We start from the raw sequence: 22,807 nt of genomic DNA on the forward strand, positions 1-22,807 counted from the left end.
TTTGCAACTCCCTAATTTAATTTGTGTAGGCATATATGAAGCTGAACTTAGATTAACAAGTTGGGCATTTTGCATTTTGCTAGCTGGCTAGGGTGTTTTAACAGCTGCAGGTAGCCAGGTAGTCTCACACTCTCACAACTTCCGACGAAAAGAAAACCAAACTTCATGGACTTCTGAAAGGGTGGAAACATGCTGTGAAGGCAAACAAAAAACCGACTCTTTGAATATGTGCCGATTACTTCTACCCATAAAAAAAAAAAAAAGAATGTGCCGATTACCAATTCAATATTGTAACTTCCACATATATGATATACCCAACATGGGGTAACAGGTTCCCAATTGTAAATGAACCAAACCACATCTAACAAAAACCGGCTCTTCTATGATTTTCATGCAAGGTAGCTCAGAAACTAAGTAGGGAGTCTAGATTAATTAGATACCATTAAATGGCACATAAGATGGTGGATAATGAACATTCAAGTTCATGGTTTGTTTACTTGGTGGACCAAGTTAAGGAAATGGATATAAGTTATACTGTTACCAATTGCAAATGAACCAAACCACATCTAACCAGCTCTTCTGTGCTTTTTAATTGAAAAGTTCTAGCCCCTCCCCCTGTACATATAAACAAACTCGGTAGCTCAGAAACTAAGTATAGGAAGTATAGATTAGATACCATTAAATGACACATAAAGTTGGTGGATACTGAACATTCAAGTTCATGGTTTGTTAACTTCAGAGTGGACCAAGTTAAGGATATGGAAAATCTACGGCTCCCTTTGGTTGCAAGGGGGATTAAAGGGAAGGGAAAAGAAATTTTCATACTTGAAAAAGAAATTTTTGTAATCATTATCCCATGTGACAATATCACTAATTTCAAATCATTCCATGTTTGGTTATTAAATTCCACTTTACTTTGCATCCATTTACCTTTGGTTTAAAATGTAAAATAAATATTGCATGTAAAATGTATCATTACTAAATACGGTAAGAAATATAAGTAGTTTATACAATTACATGGGGTAATGATTACAAAAATGTCTTTTTTAGGTTTGAAAAATTTCCCTCCCCTTCCCTTTCAATCCCCTTGCAACCAAACGGAGCCTACAAGAAAACTCATAGAAGCGACAAATTTACTCTCACTAGTCACACGGAAAAAGATCCTGTCAATCCGGGCAGCGTGCAGCCATGTGCAGCACCTGAGTGAGGCGCTGCGCATTGACCGCCTTACCCCTGCTCGGGCAAGGCGGTAAATGCGCAGTGCCTCATCTCAAGTGCTGCACATGCAGCACTACTGCCCGGATTGACAGGACCCAAGTCACACTTCAATTGAGAAACTGCTCCACCTGGTTTCTCTAATCGCACCTTTTTAACCTAAAAAATAACTGAAAGATAGCCAGGAAAAAAAAAAGGGCATTGTAAATTAGGCTACAAGGTATTTGTAACCAAGTAGGTTCAACGGTGTCAAATGGGATGGTTTTTGGTAATTGAGACGGTTTCTTACTGGTTCGATCCTAAGGGGGTCAATTTTATAACTGTCCTGTTCACTAAACGGTTCAAAACTAGGATCTAGTCCCGTTTAATAATGGAACGGTTCAATTCCAATTCCTTAACAGTTTCAGTAGTCAAAGTCTCGAACAAGCTAAAAATAATTGTACAAATAAATTTTCCAAGCATAAAAATAATTGAATATATATCTAGGCATATGCTAATCAAACAAACATCAATTCCTAAGAATACAAACACTCAATTAGGCCCAAAAGAATTGATAACCCTTAGTTTTTCTTTGTAATTACAATATAATTCTTAGGGAAAAGAACGCTACTTAGTCACAGGGCCAGCGTGGCTCCTGCGCTTAGACACAGAATCACCCTGCCCCTATGAAAAGTACCGTTCTACTCCCATGGAAAGGTGGGAATCCCGCCTAGGTCAATGCTTGCACCTGCACTCCCATTGGTCAGTATGCGAGTACAAACTGTAGAGGCCCAGACAGCATTCTCTTGCCCATAATTCTTATATAAGAAAGGGCAAAATTATCTTTTCAAAATAAAACTAATAGAGTTAGCACTTAGGGGTACATACGGTAGACGTAATTGTTTGAAAATATAGGAGTGGTAGACGTAAATTTCTCTAACTAGTAAGTATTCTTACAAAAAAGAAAAAAAGTCTAATAAGTATTAACTAATCCTAAATAAGTAATTTAGACATGCTAAACAAGTTTTAGTGGTTTTGAGGACTGGCTCCTATCCAACACCCTACCCGGGTTGCATGTGCAGTGCCGGACACAGTGAGGTGTGAAAAGACCATCTCACCCTTGCCCGAGCACCTTGCCTGAGTAGGGGTGAGGCGGTCTTTTCACACGTCACCAAGTCCGGCATTGCACATGCAGCCTGGGCAGGGTGCTGGACAGAATCCTTTTGTTGGTTCTGATTCTTATCGATTCCTTATTGGGTTTTCTGTTCTAGACCCACCGGAAAACCTATTCAAGAACTATCCCGCCCCATTTAATAATCGATTTCCAAAAAACCAGCTCCCAGAACCGTCTCATTTAATAATGGAATGGATCGGTTTCAAGTTTTAGCAAGACGGTTTTGGGACGGTTCCTAGCTCCCGATTCGGACCCAAATAATTACAGTCAGACACAAGATCTTTCCTAGTTTGACCATGTGGACTTATCTTATAATCGGTTCTTGGACCGCTATTGGTGGCGTCGGAGATTCTCCTCACCTTGGGTCGTGGGGAACCCGGAACTCTCGCCCAAAATTCTAGGAGGAGAGAGAGAGAGAGATAGCTGACGTGGTCAAGTAAGAGAAAGTAAGAAACGAGAGGCCGGAAATCGCTAACCTCACATCCTCTGCAGGTATAAAAGGAGAGAGCGTGTGTACCTTATCTCCTATCTCTCTATCTATTCAATCTAACTATCCATTAAAACGCTCACAAGTCACACCCAACACAACCTTACCTTACATCTCTCTCTCTCTCTCCCTCACTTAAATAACTTCTCTATCTCCATTTCTCTCCCAATTCAACGTTAATTCGAGAAAGAGCACACGAGAACTGCAGAAAGCATTTCAGTTAGATTGCATTTACTACTCAATCTCTATCTATCAATATCTCAAGCACTGAGAAGAAAAGAGAAGCCAGGAAGAAAGGAAAATTATCAAATAGAAGGGAAAACAGGTGCGTTGCAGTCATCTCTGATTCCTATTCCTTTCAATTCCTTTCTCCATTGTTTGTTTCAATCCATTCGTATGAAATGGAAAGCAAATTCTATCTCTGAATGAAGCTTTGATGTAGATTACGAAGAAGAAGAAGAAGAAGAAGAAGCATTGCAGTTCTCTTCAGTTCTGCATTTCTGCTTGCTTTCGTTCTAAAATTCGCACAGATTTGAGATTTCTGTACGTATTGGAAGAATCCATCTGTATATTCCTCTTTCGATTGCTCTGAGGTATTTTATGAGCAATGGCTCCGAAGGCAGGGAAAGCGAAACCTCATAAGACGAAAGGAGAGAAGAAGAAGAAGGAAGAGAAAGGTGAAGTTCCGCTCTCTCTGTCTCTCTCCCTCTGGTTCTTTGTAATTGCAACTCTTAGGATATGTTTGGATGCCAAGTGTGTGTCTATCTCTTTCCTCAAATTCAAAATTTGAGAACAAAACTTCTTTATGGCCCTCTTAGATTGAGAACAGAACTTCTCTCCAGCCCCTCATTGACACAACTATGTTTGTGTCGTTGCCTTTTCCTCGCCAAAAATTTGGATAAACAATCTTCTACTTGATTTTGTTCAGTTTTTATTATAACTTGTTATTTCATATGGGATGGAAAGAACAAAGTAATCCATGGGCTGGTTAACCTCAGCTGATCCCCAGTATGTGATGCAGTCTGTAACTAAGTGGATTCATGTTTTGAACATGTCCTCCCCCTCTCTATCCATATCCCCAACTGAAAGTAACTCCATGATGTTTGATGGCCGTGTTTCAAGTTCTCTTTTTGCTAATTTTGAGCACTCTTGTCCAGTTTTCATATGCGCAGACCTTTTTGAACCTCAACTAAGATTAAGAAGTTGGGCTTTTTGTATTATGACAGCTGGGCAGACTATTCTAACATCTGCAGGTTTCCTCAACTCTATGGATGTTTTGGAATCAGATTTCACAGGGATGCTTCATGGATGGAAACAGGCTACCAAATCAAATATCAAAATCATGGAAGTTGGGAGTCAGAACAGAGAACTGCTCAATCTTCTTATTCCTGAATCTTTTAAGATTCTTGGGAATCTTTCTCCCAAACTTTTTAGAACTCTTTGATCTTACAACTAACTTTACTTGTACTTCTTTTAAATGTTTAGAGGATGCTAATCTTATAACTATGTTGAAATGGTTGGCCCGTAAACCTCTCATTGAGAAGTATGGACATCTCTCTAAGGGTCTTCATGTAAATTACTTTCCTTTTTAATCTATATATATTTTCAATCAAATTTTTTTTTTTTGGATTTTCTTTCTTTTCTGGGCATCCAAATGTAACCTAAGTTCTTCTTCAAATTCGTCAGTGTTTTTTCTAATTAAAAATTTGAGTATTGATAAATATTATTTAATTACAGTTTTGCCATTGATTCTGGACATCACTGTTCAGACGCCGGACAACTCCCAAATCACGGTTAAGGTACGAAACTTCTTCAATTAAAAGAACGAGTTGGGGTGGGTGCTCATTACTCGTACCGCTCAAGTTAGCTCTAAGCCCTCAAGTCTTCCACATGCTTGCGTGCTTCCCCACGGCCCACGGCCCACGGCCCACCCAACTTAGAGTCTGAATCCATTCCCAATATATGGCAGAGCAACATTTCATGTATGCCTGTTCATTTTCTTCCATAAATATCCCTTTAAATACTTTTAATTGTAGCATAGAGGGGTTAAAATTTATGGAATTTGTATATCGGCATCCTAGGAGTGCTGGTAGGCCACACTCCCGGATAGAGTTCTTTTTCTTTTTTATGTTTTAATTAATTTACTAATTAAGTTTATTCATTATTGAATGTAGGGAATCTCAACGGATAAGATCTTGGACGTCCGAAAACTTTTAGCTGTCCATGTTGACACTTGCCATTTGACCAATTACTCCTTGTCTCATGAGGTATATATTCGGACTTTGCCGTTTAATCAAAATTGCACCATTTAACACCTTTAAAGGCAACCCTTGTCAAAAATGGTGAGTGCTTTAGATTTACCATATGATAAATCACATGATCGAAATTTTATGACTTGTAGTAGATCTCAAGGTCTCCTATGTCAAGTTTTAATCCAATTAGACTTGACCATATGGTAAATACCATATGAGAATAGTAGATTAAGAGTAAATGGCTTAAATTATAAAAATTTGATGTTGAAATTCAACACATGGTCTATTTAAACTACACTTCTAGGCATTAGATCATTAAAATAACCAAATTACTCTGCCACTTTGACATAAAAACTGCATCACAAAACTATCACCTTAAAAAGGACACTTTGATTTCATGCATATCCATAAGGAACCCACCACAAGTTTTTCTTGGACGAGAAAAATAATTATTTTTATTACTCAAGAATGTGAAATCGACCTAGAATGCATATCAAATACAGTCAAACTGGATCAGTATATGTATGTTTTATGTGCTATATTGATAGGCACATGTATCTTTTTTGCTGACATTAAGGTTGCCTTGAGGGGTACTTCTGATAAAAAAAAGGGAAGAGAACGCCACCCGATTACGCTGCGCATGCTTTCCCTGTGCCTAGACATAGGGGTGTGCGGAATGATCGCCACACCCCTAGAACCCTGGAAATGATCAGTAATGCGGCGGTCCTTTTGCACACCCTTGTGTGAGGGCGCAGGGGCGGCGTATCTGGCGCACATGCCATCAAATATGTAAACGAATAGAGATGATCACGAACTTTTGGATAATAGTATCGAACTTTTCGAACGGTTCGATATGGAGCTGAACCGGGCTCAGGGTGTGGCGGGGAAGCGCAACGGCTAACGACCTTTCTTCATCGAACAGGTCCGAGGACCCAGGTTGAAAGACTCGGTGGAGATTGTCTCCCTCAAACCTTTACATCTCACCATCGTCGAAGGTAATAAAAATACTTTCTGATCCTTTGATTAGCATATCATCAATCTATTTGTTATGATCATCCAATCCGACGGACGATTTAGAAATCTGAGATGACGCTGAAACCACTTACTCCTTGCTTTTCTAGCAGAGGATTACACGGAAGAACTCGCCGTCGCCCATGTTCGGCGACTTCTAGACATCGTTGCCTGCACAACCGCCTTCGGCTCTTCTTCGCTTTGTCCCAAATATGGTGGACGAACAAGCCCCAAAGAATCCGGTGCACCCGTTCCAAAGGAACCCAGCTCGAATGATGGCGAAGCCTCGGTCGATTCACTTGCAGACAATGGTGCTGGTGGGGAACCCAATTCGAAAACCAAAGCACGGAACAATAAATCGAGTGTCACCGTTAGTGGAAATGCAAAAGTTAGTAAAGAAGGGAAGTCTGAGGCTATGGTGGCCGTCGATAATACTGCGAAGGACGCGATGGACAAGGGCGATTTCGCTTCGATGTGCCCTCCACCAAAGTTGGGCCAATTCTACGATTTCTTCTCGTTCTCGCACCTTACGTCCCCTGTACAATGTGGGTTTCTTTTTTCTTCGATTATTGCGATTGGTTTCTGTTCGTTTTTCATGTGGGTTTCTTATTCTTCGATTCTTATAATTGTGTTCTGTTCTTCTGTTCATTTTTCAGCTGACGCCTAGTAGTTTGGATAAGGTTTAATTGATTTAAGTTCTGGGTTTTGTATAATTGTATTGCCTTAATATTAATTTTTTTATAGATATCATTACTTTAATATTTCTGTTTAGCAAATAATTGAATTTGGATTTTGTTGCACCGTGTTGTGTGGTCTCTTATGCAGACATTAGGAGGTCTTCCCGTCCGTTCCTTCACGATAAAACCGAAGATGATTTCTTCCAAATTGATGTAGGTTTTTCCTTTTAAGTTCATATTTTTATTAATTTGATGGTGGCTGTTGTTTTTGGTGTAATTGTATTTTTACGGTATTGAGATTTGAGACTTCGGAATGCTTGTGTGCAGGTTCGGGTTTGTACTGGGAAACCAGTGACAATCGTTGCCTCCCGAAAAGGGTTTTACCCTGCAGGAAAACAGCTTCTCAGGAGTCACTCTTTGGTCGGTTTGCTGCTGCAAATCAGCCGGGCTTTTGATGCTGTATGTTTTAAACTAATTTCTTGTATTGTTGTGTGCCCTGTGTCTAACTTCCATGTTCCTTGTTGCTGATTTTGGTTTCTCCTTGATTGTTCCATCACTTCCATCTCCTAATAATCTTTGAAGTTATTTCCTTGTAGGCTTACAACTCTCTCCTGAAAGCTTTCACTGTGCACAATAAGGTAAGTGGATTTCACTTTATAAGTAATTAATATTATTATTTCTTGCTGAAGGTATACCTTGAGTTATTATTGCGTACATTTGCCCCTCCCAGACCCTGCAGTAGTGGGAGCTTCGTGCACTGGGACGCTCTTTTTCTTATACCTTGAGTTATTATGTAGACTTTAGAGTAGATGAATCCACAATAACATTTGCTTTCTTCAGTTTGGGAACCTTCCTTATGGTTTCCGAGCAAACACGTGGGTTGTTCCTCCCGTTGCTGCGGATAACCCTTATACGTTTCCCACTTTTACTGTGGAAGATGAGAACTGGGGAGGAAATGGCGGTGGTCAAGGCAGAGATGGGAAGCATGATCACAGACAGTGGGCAAGGGAGTTTTCAGTTCTGGCCGCTATGCCTTGTAAGACAGCAGAGGAAAGACAAGTCCGAGATCGAAAAGCCTTCTTACTTCACAGCCTGTTTGTTGATGTTTCAGTCTTTAAAGCTGTTGCAGCTATACAGCATCTTATTGATAGAAATAAATGCTATCCAAATCTCCCTGCTACTTTGCATGAGGAGCAAGTTGGTGATTTGAGGATTTCAGTAACAAGAGATGTGCCTGATGCAAGCACAAAATTGGCTGGAAAAATTGATGGAAGTCAGGCTCCAGGAATGACCCCTGAGGAGCTTGCACAGAGAAACTTACTGAAAGGGATAACTGCAGATGAGAATGCAACGGTTCATGTAAGTAAAATAGTTAATTTCTATCTTCTAGAAAATTGATATTTAACCTTCTTAGTATGCTCTTGTTTTGTCTGTTGAACTAGATAGTGTTAAACCTTCAAGAAGTGTTCTTTTTCAGGATACTGCTACTTTAGGCGTTGTGGTAGTTCGATATTGTGGATACACGAGTGTTGTGAAAGTTCCAGTTGAAGTTAATTGGGAGGATAGCCCTATGCCTCGGGACATTGAAATTGAGGACCAGCCTGATGGAGGTGCCAATGCCTTGAATGTTAACAGGTAGGCCCCTTGGGACACCTTTGGCTTCATAGTGCTTATGGGAACCAAAATTGATATCATTGTGGGGCTTATACTTTGTCCAATGCAAGTCAGATTCATGCAAATGAATCTTTAGCATAGATTGAAACAACCTAAGAAACCACAGACCACTTTGATTAATTGGTCATGGTTTGCTTTTGGAAATGCTTTTCAGCTTGAGAATGCTACTACACAAGGCACCTGCATCTCAAACATCTAGTGGAGTTCACCACCGATCACATATTTCGGATACTGTAGATTTAAAATCTTCTAGGTCCTTGGTAAGAAAAGTAATAGGGGACAGCCTGGCAAAGTTGCAAGAAGAAGAAAATAAACAGAGGAAGTCTATCAGATGGGAACTTGGAGCATGCTGGGTGCAACATTTGCAAAATCAGGCTTCAGGGAAGACCGAGTCTAAGAAAACTGAAGAAGCTAAGGTTGAACCAACTGTCAAAGGTCTAGGGAAACAAGGAGGGCTTCTCATGGAAATTAGGAAAAAGATAGATGACAAGAGCAGCAAAAGTGAGTTGGCGAAGGAAATTCCTATTTGTAACGGAGACATGAGCAAGAAATCAAATACCACTGATCTTAAGGAATTAGAAAAACAAGATTTGGAAAAAGAAATGATGTTGAAAAAGCTGCTCTCCGAATCAGCATTCCAACGTCTGAAAGAATCAGAAACTGGTCTTCACCTCAAGGTTTGTTCTGCTTCTTCTTATTTACCTAAGCATATGTGTTCAGTTGTTTTTCCTTGAAGCTTCAAGGACCTTGGTATTGTAATATGCGGTCTGATTCATGTATGGTGGCAGGCACCAGATGAATTGATTGAGATGGCTCATAAATACTATGCTGATACTGCACTTCCGAAATTGGTAAAATTGGCTTTACATCACATAAAATTTTTTTCTTGCTCCTAATGTTTTATGGAATCTTACATTTTGATTGATGTTTCTTCAACTGTTATCAGGTTGCAGATTTTGGGTCCCTCGAGCTTTCTCCAGTTGACGGGAGGACATTAACTGACTTTATGCATACCAGGGGTTTGCAAATTTGTTCATTGGGACAGGTGGTGAGTGCGTGAATACCTTCTTCTGGTAGAAGCTTTCTTTTCCTCCTTTATTGGTTAATAGTTTCATAATAGATGAAGAAGGCTCTCTTTCATGAAAGAGATTTTTGGTTGTCTTAGTGATAGACTAATCATAGATCTCAAAATTTTGAAGAATTTGAAAATACTGTATGAAGTTTTCAAGAACATGTCAATTCTTGAGCTTCCAGTGTGAAGAGTGTGGTTTGAGTCTGAGGGTGACAGCTTTGTGCAGAAGTTGGATCCTTTCCAGGTTATGGCCCTTTTCAAGAATAGCTCAAACTTATACATTCACCAGAATTGGGGTTACTGTTAAGCTTGAACTGTGTAATGACTAAACTTATTTGGGAGATTTCTTGACTATATGCTCAGTGCCTCAGACTATTGGCTATTTCTAGTGGTTCAAAGCAAGTCTATTTTCTAAAGAGAAATGTCAAATACTTTTAATCTGAGAGAAAACTTATGGTCTAACTGTCTAAGTAGTATTTTTCCATTTTCTTTATTGTTTGAACTTTTGTTCCAACATCATGGCATTCCTCTTCAGTCTCAACACTGGACAGCTAAAAGTCTTTAATCAATATTTCTTGTTCATGGGGTTTGATTCCTTATTATTTCTCTGTCATCCTTATAACTATTACATAGACTAATCATCAGTTTCGCATAACAGCTAGGTGCCTGTCCAATTGTCCATTAACTGGGGTTGCTCTGTATTCTCAGAAGCTACTTTTGACTTTTATCTTTCTGAAATTTGTTTAGTAGATTTTAATTGAAGTTAAATATTGGCAGTGGCACAAATTTAATATTATTTCCCCTTTCTTGTGGGTACCCCTTCATTAGAGAGCGGAGGAGGATATACAGGGGGTGGGGGCATCACCTAAATCCCAAATATGCTATATGATAGGGTAAATCCCCAATACATGTTCTTGAGAACCCTATACATAAGTTTAACTACTATGATGATTTGAACAATACATTATGTGACTATGGGATTGAATTTGTTGGACTTATACAATCTTACATGCAACTATTCAAATACCTTTGTATATAATTATTTAATCTCCTGGCACAAAAATAGCACATAGTGATTACCCAATGCCTGGGCCTGCAATGGAAAGTTGAAACATTAGGTAAGCGCCTGAATTTTTTACAGCCTAAGCATTCTACTAGCTACATCGGGCTGACCTAGTTGCCTAGGCATCTAGTTAACCAGCTCTTACAAGTTATATAGAGCTTTCAATTCATTTATTCATCTTATCTTGTTACCATTTACTACTGAACTTTTTTCAAAAGTATTTTTTTCCTGAGAGTATCTATTTCTCTTCAACAGAAGTTTCTTCAGATTTTAAACCATCTTATGTGTATTTCTTGTTTTCCCCTTTTCCCCTGCATCACACCAGGTTGAACTTGCAGATAAGCTTCCTCATGTACAATCACTCTGTATACATGAGATGGTTGTTCGAGCTTATAAGCGCATACTACAAGCAGTTATTGCAGCAGTTGATGATGTAGGTGACTTGGTTGGGTCTATAGCCTCATGCTTGAATATCTTACTTGGAAAACTTTCCACTGGAAATGTTGATGCAGACATAAGTAATGATGATAGTCTCAAATGGAAATGGGTAGAGACCTACCTCTTGAAGAGGTTTGGATGGTGCTGGAAAAAGGAAAGTTGCCAGGGTTTGAGGAAGTGTTCCATTCTTCGCGGGCTATGCCACAAGGTACCTCAATCACTAGATTTCTAGTAGTGTTTTAGTTAATTCACCTTCTCCCAATTTTTGTTGATTGAACATCTCTTATCAGGTTGGACTTGAACTTGTTCCTAGGGATTATGATATGGATACTTCATCACCTTTTAGGAAATCAGATATTATTAGCATGATCCCTGTATATAAGGTAATATACATGATTTTATTATGTAAAACACTGGTATTGAAAACATTAAAGTTTTTATGGAAGCTTTAATGCTGGTATTTGTAATACAGTATGTAGCATGCACATCTGCAGATGGGCGTACACTATTGGAGTCATCCAAGACATCATTGGATAAAGGAAAACTGGAAGATGCTGTTAACTATGGTACTAAGGTATTGCAACCATTGTCTATTGATTTCCTGACAAATTCAATGTTTTTTCTGGCGCTCAAAAACCCTAATTTGTCCATGTTGTGTTTTGAAGGCACTCTCAAAGCTTGTGGCAGTATGTGGTCCTTACCATCGAATGACAGCAGGAGCATATAGCCTTTTGGCTGTAGTGCTATACCACACTGGGGATTTTAACCAGGTATGTGCTTTGACATACATTTTTTTTTTCTTCTTTTGGTTGTAGTGCTATACTAGGTATTATGGAGATCAACCTTGGAATCAAAAGGTTTCAAGACAAGAAGAACAAAAACAGAGTATATGGTGTGTAACTTTAGTAACAATAGGATTGAAAGTCGAGTGCTGAAAATTGATGATAGGTAGATACTGCAAAGTGAAAATTCTAGGTACATAGGTTCAATCATAAATAAAAGAGAAATAGATGATGATGTTGCACAAAGAATTAGAATAGGGTGGATGAAGTGGAGGGGTGTGGACCCGGAATGTTGTGTGATCAACATATTCCTTTAAAACTCAAAAAAAATTCTATAGGACAATTGTACGACCAACTATGATGTATGGAGCTGAATGTTGGACAGTGAAGAAACATATAAAACTAGAAAAGATAAAATAGGGAATATGACCAAGCATTGTTCTTTTTCCCTTTTTGTGAGAAGAGAGAATTTAGAGAATGCTTGGATGTCATAATCGATCACCCACAGCTTTTATTTATAGTAAACAGAATTACACCTTATTCCTAGTCTAATTAGGAATGAAACTTACTCCTAATCAAAGTAGGAATGACTCCTAATCAAAATAGGACTAACCCCCTTACCTATTCCTATTAGGAATTCCCATTATAACTAGGAATCCCAAATAGAGATCGGTTAGGGGGAAACAATACAGAAAAAAAGAAATAAAATAAAGAACAAAAACTAATAAAACTAAAGGACTAAATTACCCCTATCGGGTAATTTAGCCTATCTCAACACTCCCCCTCAAGTTGGAGCAAAGATGTCGATCATGCCCAACTTAACTAGATTTGGATGAAACAATTTCCTAGACAATCCCTTGGTGAAGATATCAACAAGTTGATCAGCAGATGTCACAAAGGGAATACAAATCAGCCGATCTTCTGACTTCTCCTTGATGAAATGTCTATCCACTTCAACATGCTTGGTACGATCATGCTGTACTGGGTTGTGTGCTATGCTGATTGCAACCCTGTTGTCGCAGTACAACATCATAGGAAGACGAATAGGAACACCAAGATCTTGTAGCAAACCTTTAAGCCATAGTAACTCACAAATACCTTGTGCCATAGCTCGAAACTCAGCTTCAGCACTAGAACGAGCAACCACATTTTGCTTCTTGCTACGCAATGTGACAAGATTTCCACCTAAAAAGGAGCAATACCCAGAAATAGACTTACGATCTGCAGAACCAGCCCAATCAGCATCAGTGTATGCTTCTATCCGTAGATGACCATGTGTAGACAAAAGAGTTCCTTTTCCAGGAGCAGACTTCAAATAATGCAAGATACGAAGAACAACTTCCATATGGGAAGAGTAGGGATCATGCATAAACTGGCTCACAATACTCACGATGACAGCAATATCAGGACGAGTGTGTGAAAGATAAATCAGCTTCCCTACAAGCCTTTGGTACCAGTCTTTATCAACAGGCTCACCCTCTTTCTCCTTGAGTAGAACAGTAGGGTCCATAGGAGTATCTGAAGGACGACAGCCTAACAACCCGGTCTCAGCCAATAAGTCTAGAACATAGGTCCTCTGGGAGAGAAAAATGCCTTTAGAAGATCTGGCTACTTCGATTCTAAGAAAGTATCGTAGTTTTCCTAGATCTTTAATCTCAAACTCTTGTCCAAGGAAGGTCTTCAACCGTCTGATCTCATCACCATCATTGCTAGTAACCACTATATCATCAACGTAGACTATAAGAACAGTGAGTTTTTCACCAGCCCTCTTTATAAAGAGTGTGTGATCAGCATTACTTTGCTTATAGCCCACAGAAATCATGGCCTTGTGGAACCGGCCAAACCATGCTCGAGGTGACTGCTTCAGCCCATAAAGTGTATGCTTCAGCCTACACACTTTTCCTTGGTTTCTGTCACAATGCCCATATACACCTCCTCATCCAGTGTTCCATTTAGGAAGACATTTTTTACATCTAGTTGCTGCAAATCCCATCCAAGGTTGACTGCACAAGATAATAACACACGAACAGTATTTAACTTTGCAATAGGTGTAAAAGTTTCCTGGTAATTAATGCCGTATGTCTGAGTGAACCCCTTGGCCACGAGTCGTGCCTTATACCTATCCACAGTGCCATCCACCTTCTGTTTCACCACAAACACCCATTTACATCCAACGGTTTTCTTCCCAGGTGGAAAAACCACAAGCTCCCATGTGTTATTTTTCTTCAAGGCTTCCATTTCTTCCATCATAGCTGCGTTCCACTTTCCATCTGATAGAGCTTCCTGCCAATTGTTAGGAATACGAACAGAAGAAAGAGAGGAAACAAAAGCACGAAAGGATGGGGAAAGAGAGTCATAAGAAACAACATGAGATATGGGATGCTGAGTGCAAGTCCTGACCTTTTGCGAAGAGCAACAGGTAACTCAGGAGAAGGAACATTACCAGGTGGAGAGCTAGGTTCTGGATCCAGGTTCGGCAATTGGATGGGTACTGGAGCAACAGTTGATTGAACCTGCTTATGTTTCCTTGCATAGGTCTTTATGTTACTAGCATCAATCCTCCTTTGAAATTCACTAATAGTCCTCTGGATAGGAGTCTGGACAGGGGTAAATTGCTCCCCCTGAATAGAAATAGTCTCCCCCTGTATAGGAACCTCTCCCCCTGAGTCAGGGGGAGTATTAGGGGCAGACCGAATTGGTTTAGACTCATGGTAACCAGACTGAAATGGAGGTGGAGAGTCAATAGTCAGCGCATCTTCACTAACACTCTCCCCCTGAAGAGGTGGGGACATAAAATATGGAACGTTTTCATGAAAAACAACATCCATGCTGACAAAAGTCCTGCGGGATGGAGGGTAATAACATTTGTACCCCTTCTGAGTAGCAGAGTATCCCAAGAAAATGCAGCGGAGACTATGTGGGTCAAGTTTATCAGGGGACCTTATATCCCTGGCATAACAAACGCAGCCAAATACCTTAGGTGGGACTATAAAGAAAGAAGAGCCATGTAATAGCTCAATAGGGGCTTTGGAAAGAAGAACACGACTGGGCAGCCTATTAATTAAATAGGCTGCAGTAAGGACAGCATTCCCCCAATAAAGGGAAGGGACATTGCGAGCAAATAGAAGAGCCCTAGCCACCTCCAAGAGGTGGCGGTTTTTCCTCTCAGCCACACCATTTTGGGCTGGAGTGTCGACACAGCTGGTTTGATGGAGAATTCCATGGGCAGCAAGGGATTTTTGGAACTGACCTTCCATATACTCTTTCCCATTGTCACTCAAAATTTGAAGAGCGGCATTAAATTGGGTTTTAACCAACTGATGAAAGTGCTGAAAACATGAAAAAACTTCATTTTTTGTGTACATAAGGTATACCCAAGTGAACCTAGAATAGCAGTCAATAAAAGTGACATACCACTGATGTCCAGCTAGGGAAGCTTTCCTACTAGGACCCCACACATCAGTATGAACAACATGAAATAAGGAAGAGGATCTATTATTAGAAATAGGATAAGTTGAATGTGTCTGTTTAGCCAAGACACAAGGCTCACAAAAAAAGTCTTCCTTATTACAGTCTTTATCTAATGCTGGAAATAAATGTGATAAAGTACCTAAAGGAGGATGGCCTAGCCTAGAGTGCCATTTATGTAATTCAGAAGAGAAAGATGCCGATGGTAAAGCCTGGGTAGGTGTAGGATTGCCATCAAGCAGGTACAATCCGCCATGCACTTTACCCGATCCAATCGTCTTCCCCGAGTCCAGTTCCTGAAGAACACAGTGAGTGGGAAAGAAAGTCACTTTACAATTCAGGGATTTAGTGAGACTGCTAGTGGAAAGGTTAGTTGTAAATTTGGGAATATGCAACACAGATGACAGGGTAAGAGAAGGAGAACAACCAATGGATCCTTTCCCTGATATGGAGGAGAGGGACCCATCAGCAATTTTGACTTTATCCTTGCCAGAAGCAGGAGAATATGTATAAAAGGCTGGAAGAACCTGTCATGTAATCAGTAGCACCGGAGTCTATGATCCATGGAGTGGAAACTACTGATGCACAATGACCAGCAAAGGAAATACTTGTACGGGCAAAGAAGGAACCTAAATTGGCAGCAGATGTAATAGAGGCAGCGGATGTGTTCAACATACGACGTAGAGCCTGGAGTTCGTCCTGGGAGAAACCGATGTCAGCAGTGGGAGTTGGAGCTACACTTTCAGTGTGATTGGCTTTGGTTTTAGACTTGGCACGACCACGTTTGGCCTCAAAATCAGCTGGCTTCCCATGTAATTTCCAACATTGAGCCTTAGTGTGATATGGTTTGTGACAATGCTCACACTTCACAGGCTCTTTGGTGGTAGTAGCAGCAACACTGTCAAAAGAAGTAACAGGGGTGGAGCCAGCAGTCTGTAAGGCTGATCTCTCAACTTTGGGAGTAAGCATCATGGCAGCCCTTCATGTCTCTTCACTGTGAACATAAGAAAAAGTCTCCTCTAGAGTGGGGAAAGGAACCCGACCAAGGACTTGCACCCGGATAGGGTCATAATCATCATTGAGTCCAGCTAGGAAATCATAGACCCGAAACTGATCAACATAAGAATAATAGGCAGTAATATCAGTAGTAGTAGTAGGTTGAAACCTAGCATAATGATCCAATTGCTGCCATAAACACTTGAGGGCAGCATAGTATTTAGTAACAAACATCTCCTTCTGAGTAGTGTTTTGGAGTGTCTTCCTGATTTCATACACCTGAGCACCACTTCCTGATCGACCATAAGTTCCCTTGACAACAGTCCATATCTGAGTAGCAGTCTCAAGGAGGAGATATTGACTGGATAGATCAGTGGTCATAGAATTTAAAACAATTGACATCACCATATCATCGTTGGCAGCCCATTTAGTACGGGCAGCACCTTCTTCAGCAGGTTGTTTGGTGGTGCCATGAAGATGCCCACTAAGCCCCCTACCAGCCATAGTCAAGGAGAGAGATCTGGCCCAGATGAGGTAATTAGATCCATCAAGTTTAATAGATGCAGCATAAGGGAGGAAATCTGTCCACGGCTGAGAATCAACTCCAGAGTTGGCCGTGGTCACTTCTGAGTCCCCCATATTGTAGACAACACAGTGGCAGCAAAACAGAAATAAAAAAAATGGATGAATCCCTGTGGCAGCAACAAGCAGCCGTAAATCCAAAGTTCGATAGGTAGGGTTTTAAAAAAAAACCCTAGAGGAGAAATATCGATTGGGATTTAGGGCTCTTCAAATAGTGATAAAATACTGTAGAGACAGCCTTGAAATTTGATGCAGATGTGTTCAAACAGCAGCCCACACAGAGAGGAGAAAAAAACCAGATCGAGAAATAGCAGGTTTATGTCAAAAAACCTGGAAAAGAGATCGATGTGGAGATATGCCTCAATGGTGGGAAGAGAAACAGAGACAGCAGCTGTCCAGAAAGCCTGCAGTGATGGATCCCAAGAAAACCAGCTTTAATGGCAAGGAGAAATTGGTCTTCAGCAGGGGAGAACTCCAAAAAATATCACAGAAGTATGGGCAGCAGCTATCGAACCAAAACCTTCTTAATTCATCAGTTGGTGAGGTGATAAATTAGGGCAGCATCTATCTCACAGATCACCTCATTAGATCTGCTCTAATTGGAGAGAAAAAACAAAAAAAAGGTGAAGAAATTCGAGTGGGAGGGGAGGGGAATGGATATCGAGTGAAAAAAAATGGAAAAGAGAACGATGGAAGGGGGGAGGGGTAGGAACCAGGTTAGGTCAAAGAGACCTGCTTTGATACCATGTGAGAAGAGAGAATTTAGAGAATGCTTGGATGTCATAATCGATCACCCACAGCCTTTATTTATAGTAAACAGAATTACACCTTATTCCTAGTCTAATTAGGAATGAAACTTACTCCTAATCAAAGTAGGAATGACTCCTAATCAAAATAGGACTAACCCCCTTACCTATTCCTATTAGGAATTCCCATTATAACTAGGAATCCCAAATAGAGATCGGTTAGGGGGAAACAATACAGAAAAAAGGAAATAAAATAAAGAACAAAAACTAATAAAACTAAAGGACTAAATTACCCCTATCGGGTAATTTAGCCTATCTCAACACTTTTATTTATTATTAAAACTTTGATAGTACCTTTTTTTCTTGGTAAAGAACTCTAATAGTCAACCACCTTATCTAAGAACAATATTAAGGATATGAAAAAATCATGTATTCACACACACACACACACACACACACACACGGAAGACGGGAGTAAGGTACAACAAGGTGCGCGTTAGCGTCCACCGCCCTTCTCACGGAGCCGTACGTATTGGATTTGTTTTTCATCGAAAACGAATAAGGCCGAGGATGGCCTACGGTGCGTGTTATTTGAAGGGAACACGCTTTCTCGACCGCCGTAGAGCACATTCCACAATAATCCCCTTATTAACTTCTCTGATCCTATTTCCTTCACTATCATTGAACTGACATTATGGACACAAAAGCATTCTGAATTGAGTTATCATAGATAAGCTTCTAAAAACTTAACTAGTGAAGGAAGCAAAATCCACTTCTTTTTGTCGATAAGGTCAAAAAAGACTGATTATCCTTTGAACGGTACCAAATCGTAAATTCCGGCAAATCAATCATATCGACGCCTTTTGTTTGCTTGGTGACCAGAAAACACAACAATGCTTCTTTTGGGCCCAAACCTTTTAAATTCTTTGACATGTGGACCTCCCACACCTCAAAACCAGTTCACTCATTCTCCTCCCCTCTCCTAGCCTTTGCAAAAAAGCTCAGGAACGTCAAAGAGGCCCTGAAAGCCTGGAATAAAGATTATTTTGGCAATGTTTCCTCTATGGTTTCTGATTGCAGGTCAAACCTTTCGAGCATCCAAATCAGACCCTCTCAATATTGCCCTTGTTGAAGAAGAGAAGCAAACAACTTTTCTCCTCTCCTCCCTCATTGCCTAAGAAGAAAGTTTCCTTAGGCAGAAAGCCCATGAGAAATGGTTGAACCTTGGAGATTCCAACACTGCATACTTCCATAGATCCTTAAAAGCTCGGCACAATGCCAATGCTATTATGCAGCTCAGCTCCCCCGATGGTAGTTTCATTACTTCAGTTGAAGGCATTAAATCTGAGGCAGTCAGATTCTTCAAGCAGCAATTTCGGCCCCAATCCCTAACTCCAGCTGCTTCCATCCGTAATGGTCTTCTCAACAAATTTATTGACTCCTCCTACTTAGATGCTCTTCAAAAGATTCCATTAGAAGAAGACTTTGTGGCTGCTGTCCATTCTCACAAGGAAAATAGAGCCCCAGGTCCAGATGGGTTCAGTATGGGCTTCTTCTCCTCCTGCTGGGACATTATCAAAGCCGATCTTGTCAAAGCTGTTCAGAGCTTCTTCTTCAACCCTCCTCAAGTCAAATGAATCAATCAGACTTTCCTCTGCCTCATCCCTAAAAAAAAAGGGGCCTCCACCATGTCTGATTATAGATTCATTGCCTTATGCAACTTGCTCTACAAGTTAAATGCCAAGGTTCTTGCTAACAGGATCAATCTGGTCATTGATTCTCTTGTCAGCTCCAACCAATCAGCTTTTATTGCTGGTAGAAGCATCTCAGACAACATTCTTCTCTGCAATGAGCTTGTTTGTGGATTTGATCGAAAAAATACCCCTCTACTGCCCTTATGAAGATTGACTTGCATAAAGCCTTCGACTCTCTTAAATGGGATTATATTGTCAAGGTCATGAATATGATGGGGTTCCCTCCGATATTTGTTAACTGGGTTTACCATTGTATCCCTACTCCTCATTTCTCGGTGCTGGTCAATGGTAGCCTGGCTGGGTTCTTCTCTTCCACTGTTGGAATCAGGCAAGGCTGCCCCGTCCCCTTTTATTTTTACCCTTGCTTCGGAAGTACTTTCAAGAGAGATCCAATGCAAAACTGATTAGCGGCTTATTACCCCCATGCCCAAATGCAAGCATCTCAAGATCACCCACCTTGCCTTTGCCGATGATCTCATGATATTCTCCAAAGCTGACTTGGGCTTGATTGAGACTACTATGGGCTGCCTATCTCTTTTTGAATGTATGTCGGACCTCAAGATTAACCCGCAACAATACCTTCTGTTTGTGGGTGGTATTGCTGAGCAAAATAAGCTCCTTTTAAAAGAGAAAACTGGGTTCCCTCTAGGGCAGCTTCCTGTGAAATACTTGGGTCTCTCCCTTATCCCTGCCAGGCTCTTGGCTCACCATTGCACCCCAATTCTCGAGCTCATTCGCAAAAAGCTTCAGCTTTGGAAAGGAAAATTTCTCTCCTATGTTGACCACCTTGAGCTGATCCGTTTAGTCATGCAATCCTCCTACATTTATTGGTCCGGCACCTTCGCTCTTCCCCATTCCATCATCAAGGCTATTGAAGCTCTCATGTGTGGCTATCTTTGGAAAGGTACTGAATCATCTAGATTCCTCCGCCCTATCAGCTGGTCCTTAGTTTGCCCGCCCAAGAAAGAAGAGGGGCTTGGGTTAAAAAGAATCAAAGAAGTCAACATGGCTGGGATACTTAAACTCATCTGGAAAATTGCAACCAAGCACAATAGTATTTGGGTCGATTGGACTTATTCGGGGCTCCTTCAAAGAGATTCAATTTAGACCGTTTCCAGCTCTCCAGATGCTTCTTGGGTCTGGAAAAACATCCTCAAATGTAGACACTTAGCCCTTGGGGCTGTTACTACCAAGATTGTTGATGGATCCTCCACCAAACTTTGGCTTGATCATTGGCATCCCTTGGCCATCCTCCTTCCCCTAGTAAGCTCAAGAGATATTTATAGGGCGGGTCTCTATAGACTTTCTTCAGTTTCAGTCATTATCTCATCCGGATCTTGGGCCCCTCCTTCCTCCCCTCAGCTTGCATTTATTTGGAATTCTCTCTCTCCTTTGATCAGAAGGGCATCGAGATTTGGAGACTTGATTTCTTGGACTCCATCGACTTCAGGTATTTTCAGCTCCAAATCAGCTTGAAATCTCATAAGATTTAGAGGTCCTTCTACTGCTTGGTTCAAGGCTGTTTGGTTCAAAGGGCACAGTCCTAGACATAGCTTTTGTGTTTGGCGTACTCTTACAAACTGTCTGCCAACTCAGTCCTTCCTCATTCACCGGCATCTAAGTGTCTCTCCAGCTTGCTGCCTCAGTTCGAATGGCTTAGAAACTATTGATCATCTGTCCTTCGAGTGCTCTTTTTTGCTACTATTTGGTTTGGAATCCTCATCAAATGCTGGCCTAGAAGAAGAAGGATTCTGCCTTTTCAGAGAGAGTGGAAGTGGATCATCCAATCTTTTGGGGGTAACTCATATTGTGATAGAATTGGCTTGTTGGCTTTTGGGGCTACCATTTCACATATTTGGATGGAGCGCAACATTTGGAGATGGACTACCAACTCTGGGTCTTTCAGACAGATTTGGGATTCCATCTCTTTGGATGTCAGCTCCAAGTCCTTCTCCCCTTCTCCCCTCTTCCCCTTTTGTGAACTCCCCAAGGAACATGCTCATTGTTGCTTCATGGGGTCTCCCTTCTTCTCTTCTCTCCCCTTCCCCCTAGGGGGTCGGTTAGCTCTATGTATTATAGGATGTTCTCTTCTTTTCTTTTCTCCCCCTGAATTTTGGGGGCTTCTTGTATTCTTCTTTTGGTAATGAATTTTTATTCACCCAAAAAAAAGTTAGTTGATGCATCAAACTTGGATCATTTGCGAGGATTTGTACTCAAATCGATGGAAGTCTCTTATCTCGTAATACATTGTTCTCCATTTTAGTGTTTATGCATGATACATGTTATATAGTGCTTATTTATATTGTTTTTAGCTCCAAAAGTGTATTTCCATGTGTAACTTGACCATTTCCGTGCGTATCTGTAGCATACGATATGCATCTCCGATACAATATGTCTCTTCAATCACCCTTCCAATAAAATACCAGATACCGATACCGATGCCGATACTTTAAATCTTGGCTAAAAAACATGATAATTTGTGAGAAAGTCGTTTGAGGTGGCATGGACATGTGCAGTGGAGGCCTTTGAGTGCTCCAATACGGAGAGGTGATTTGATTTGGATGGAAGGACTTAAAAGAGCCAAGGATAGGCCTAAATTGATTCGGGAGAAGTGAGAAAAGATATAGCTTAAGATGAATAACAAGTATGGCTTTGAATAAAGCTGATTGGAGAAAAAGGATCTGTGCAGCCAACTCCATTTAGTTGGGATATGGTCGGGTTGAGTTGAGTTGTATGTATATGTATATCCTTCAAATGCATGTAGGTCAGGAGGCATCCCACTTTGATTTTACGGCCAAGCACAATTTTTTAGCATATATTTTATTTCTAATTATATACATAATTTTTTTGGTTACCTAATTATTTACATAATTTCTAGGGCCTACACTGGCCAACCAGGCCTTTGATGGTCCAATGATGCTTAAATGTGTAACCAGCCTGGGCCTGGCTGATTTCCAACTGTAATGGAGGGATGACAAAGGCAATCTGAACTGTCCATCAACTTGGTCCACCTCTAGGTTTGTTACATGTCTAAGATCTGGTTGGTTGCAGCTCTATAGCCCCCCCTCTAGTGTGTACGTTTTCTCCATCAGTGCTAGCCATTCAAGTTTCACATTTTAATTGAATCAATGCACAGAAAAGAGCTTTGAGGGGCAGGGGTGGGTTTAAACTTGCCACATGAGGAGATAATGATATTGCAGACTTATGGATCCCTTTTGTGTAGGGATGTAAACGGATCGAATTCGGTCGGATGGCGGCATTGTCATATTCGTATCCGATTATATTCGGACGGATTCGGATAATATCCTATCGGTTTTTGAACGGATTCGGATAATTTTTGGATAGTGATTTTTTGAATACAGGTTCTCCTAAATGGATATGAATACGGATTGAATACGATTTTTCGACTATCCGTTGACATATTTACTGCTTTTATG

General features: G+C 40.6%; 1 protein-coding gene across 1 annotated transcript in view; it reads left to right on the plus strand.

The window, feature by feature from the left end:
* The first annotated feature begins 3,401 nt into the window (after positions 1–3,401).
* The window catches only part of LOC122657369 (protein TSS-like), a 32,965-nt gene continuing 13,559 nt past the window's right edge, over positions 3,402–22,807 (plus strand). Inside the window, exons 1-17 of the mRNA XM_043852051.1 lie at positions 3,402–3,532; positions 4,593–4,654; positions 5,030–5,122; positions 6,030–6,102; positions 6,232–6,663; positions 6,944–7,008; positions 7,123–7,254; positions 7,392–7,433; positions 7,636–8,154; positions 8,273–8,430; positions 8,624–9,146; positions 9,258–9,320; positions 9,416–9,517; positions 10,930–11,250; positions 11,333–11,425; positions 11,515–11,616; positions 11,708–11,812. Of these exons, the coding sequence (XP_043707986.1) occupies positions 3,463–3,532; positions 4,593–4,654; positions 5,030–5,122; positions 6,030–6,102; positions 6,232–6,663; positions 6,944–7,008; positions 7,123–7,254; positions 7,392–7,433; positions 7,636–8,154; positions 8,273–8,430; positions 8,624–9,146; positions 9,258–9,320; positions 9,416–9,517; positions 10,930–11,250; positions 11,333–11,425; positions 11,515–11,616; positions 11,708–11,812 (2,955 nt within the window). The 5' untranslated portion in view covers positions 3,402–3,462. The remainder of the gene's footprint in view (positions 3,533–4,592; positions 4,655–5,029; positions 5,123–6,029; positions 6,103–6,231; positions 6,664–6,943; positions 7,009–7,122; positions 7,255–7,391; positions 7,434–7,635; positions 8,155–8,272; positions 8,431–8,623; positions 9,147–9,257; positions 9,321–9,415; positions 9,518–10,929; positions 11,251–11,332; positions 11,426–11,514; positions 11,617–11,707; positions 11,813–22,807) is intronic.

The sequence above is a fragment of the Telopea speciosissima genome, chromosome 4 (assembly GCF_018873765.1).
Source record: "Telopea speciosissima isolate NSW1024214 ecotype Mountain lineage chromosome 4, Tspe_v1, whole genome shotgun sequence".
In the NCBI taxonomy this organism is placed as follows: Eukaryota; Viridiplantae; Streptophyta; class Magnoliopsida; order Proteales; family Proteaceae; genus Telopea; species Telopea speciosissima.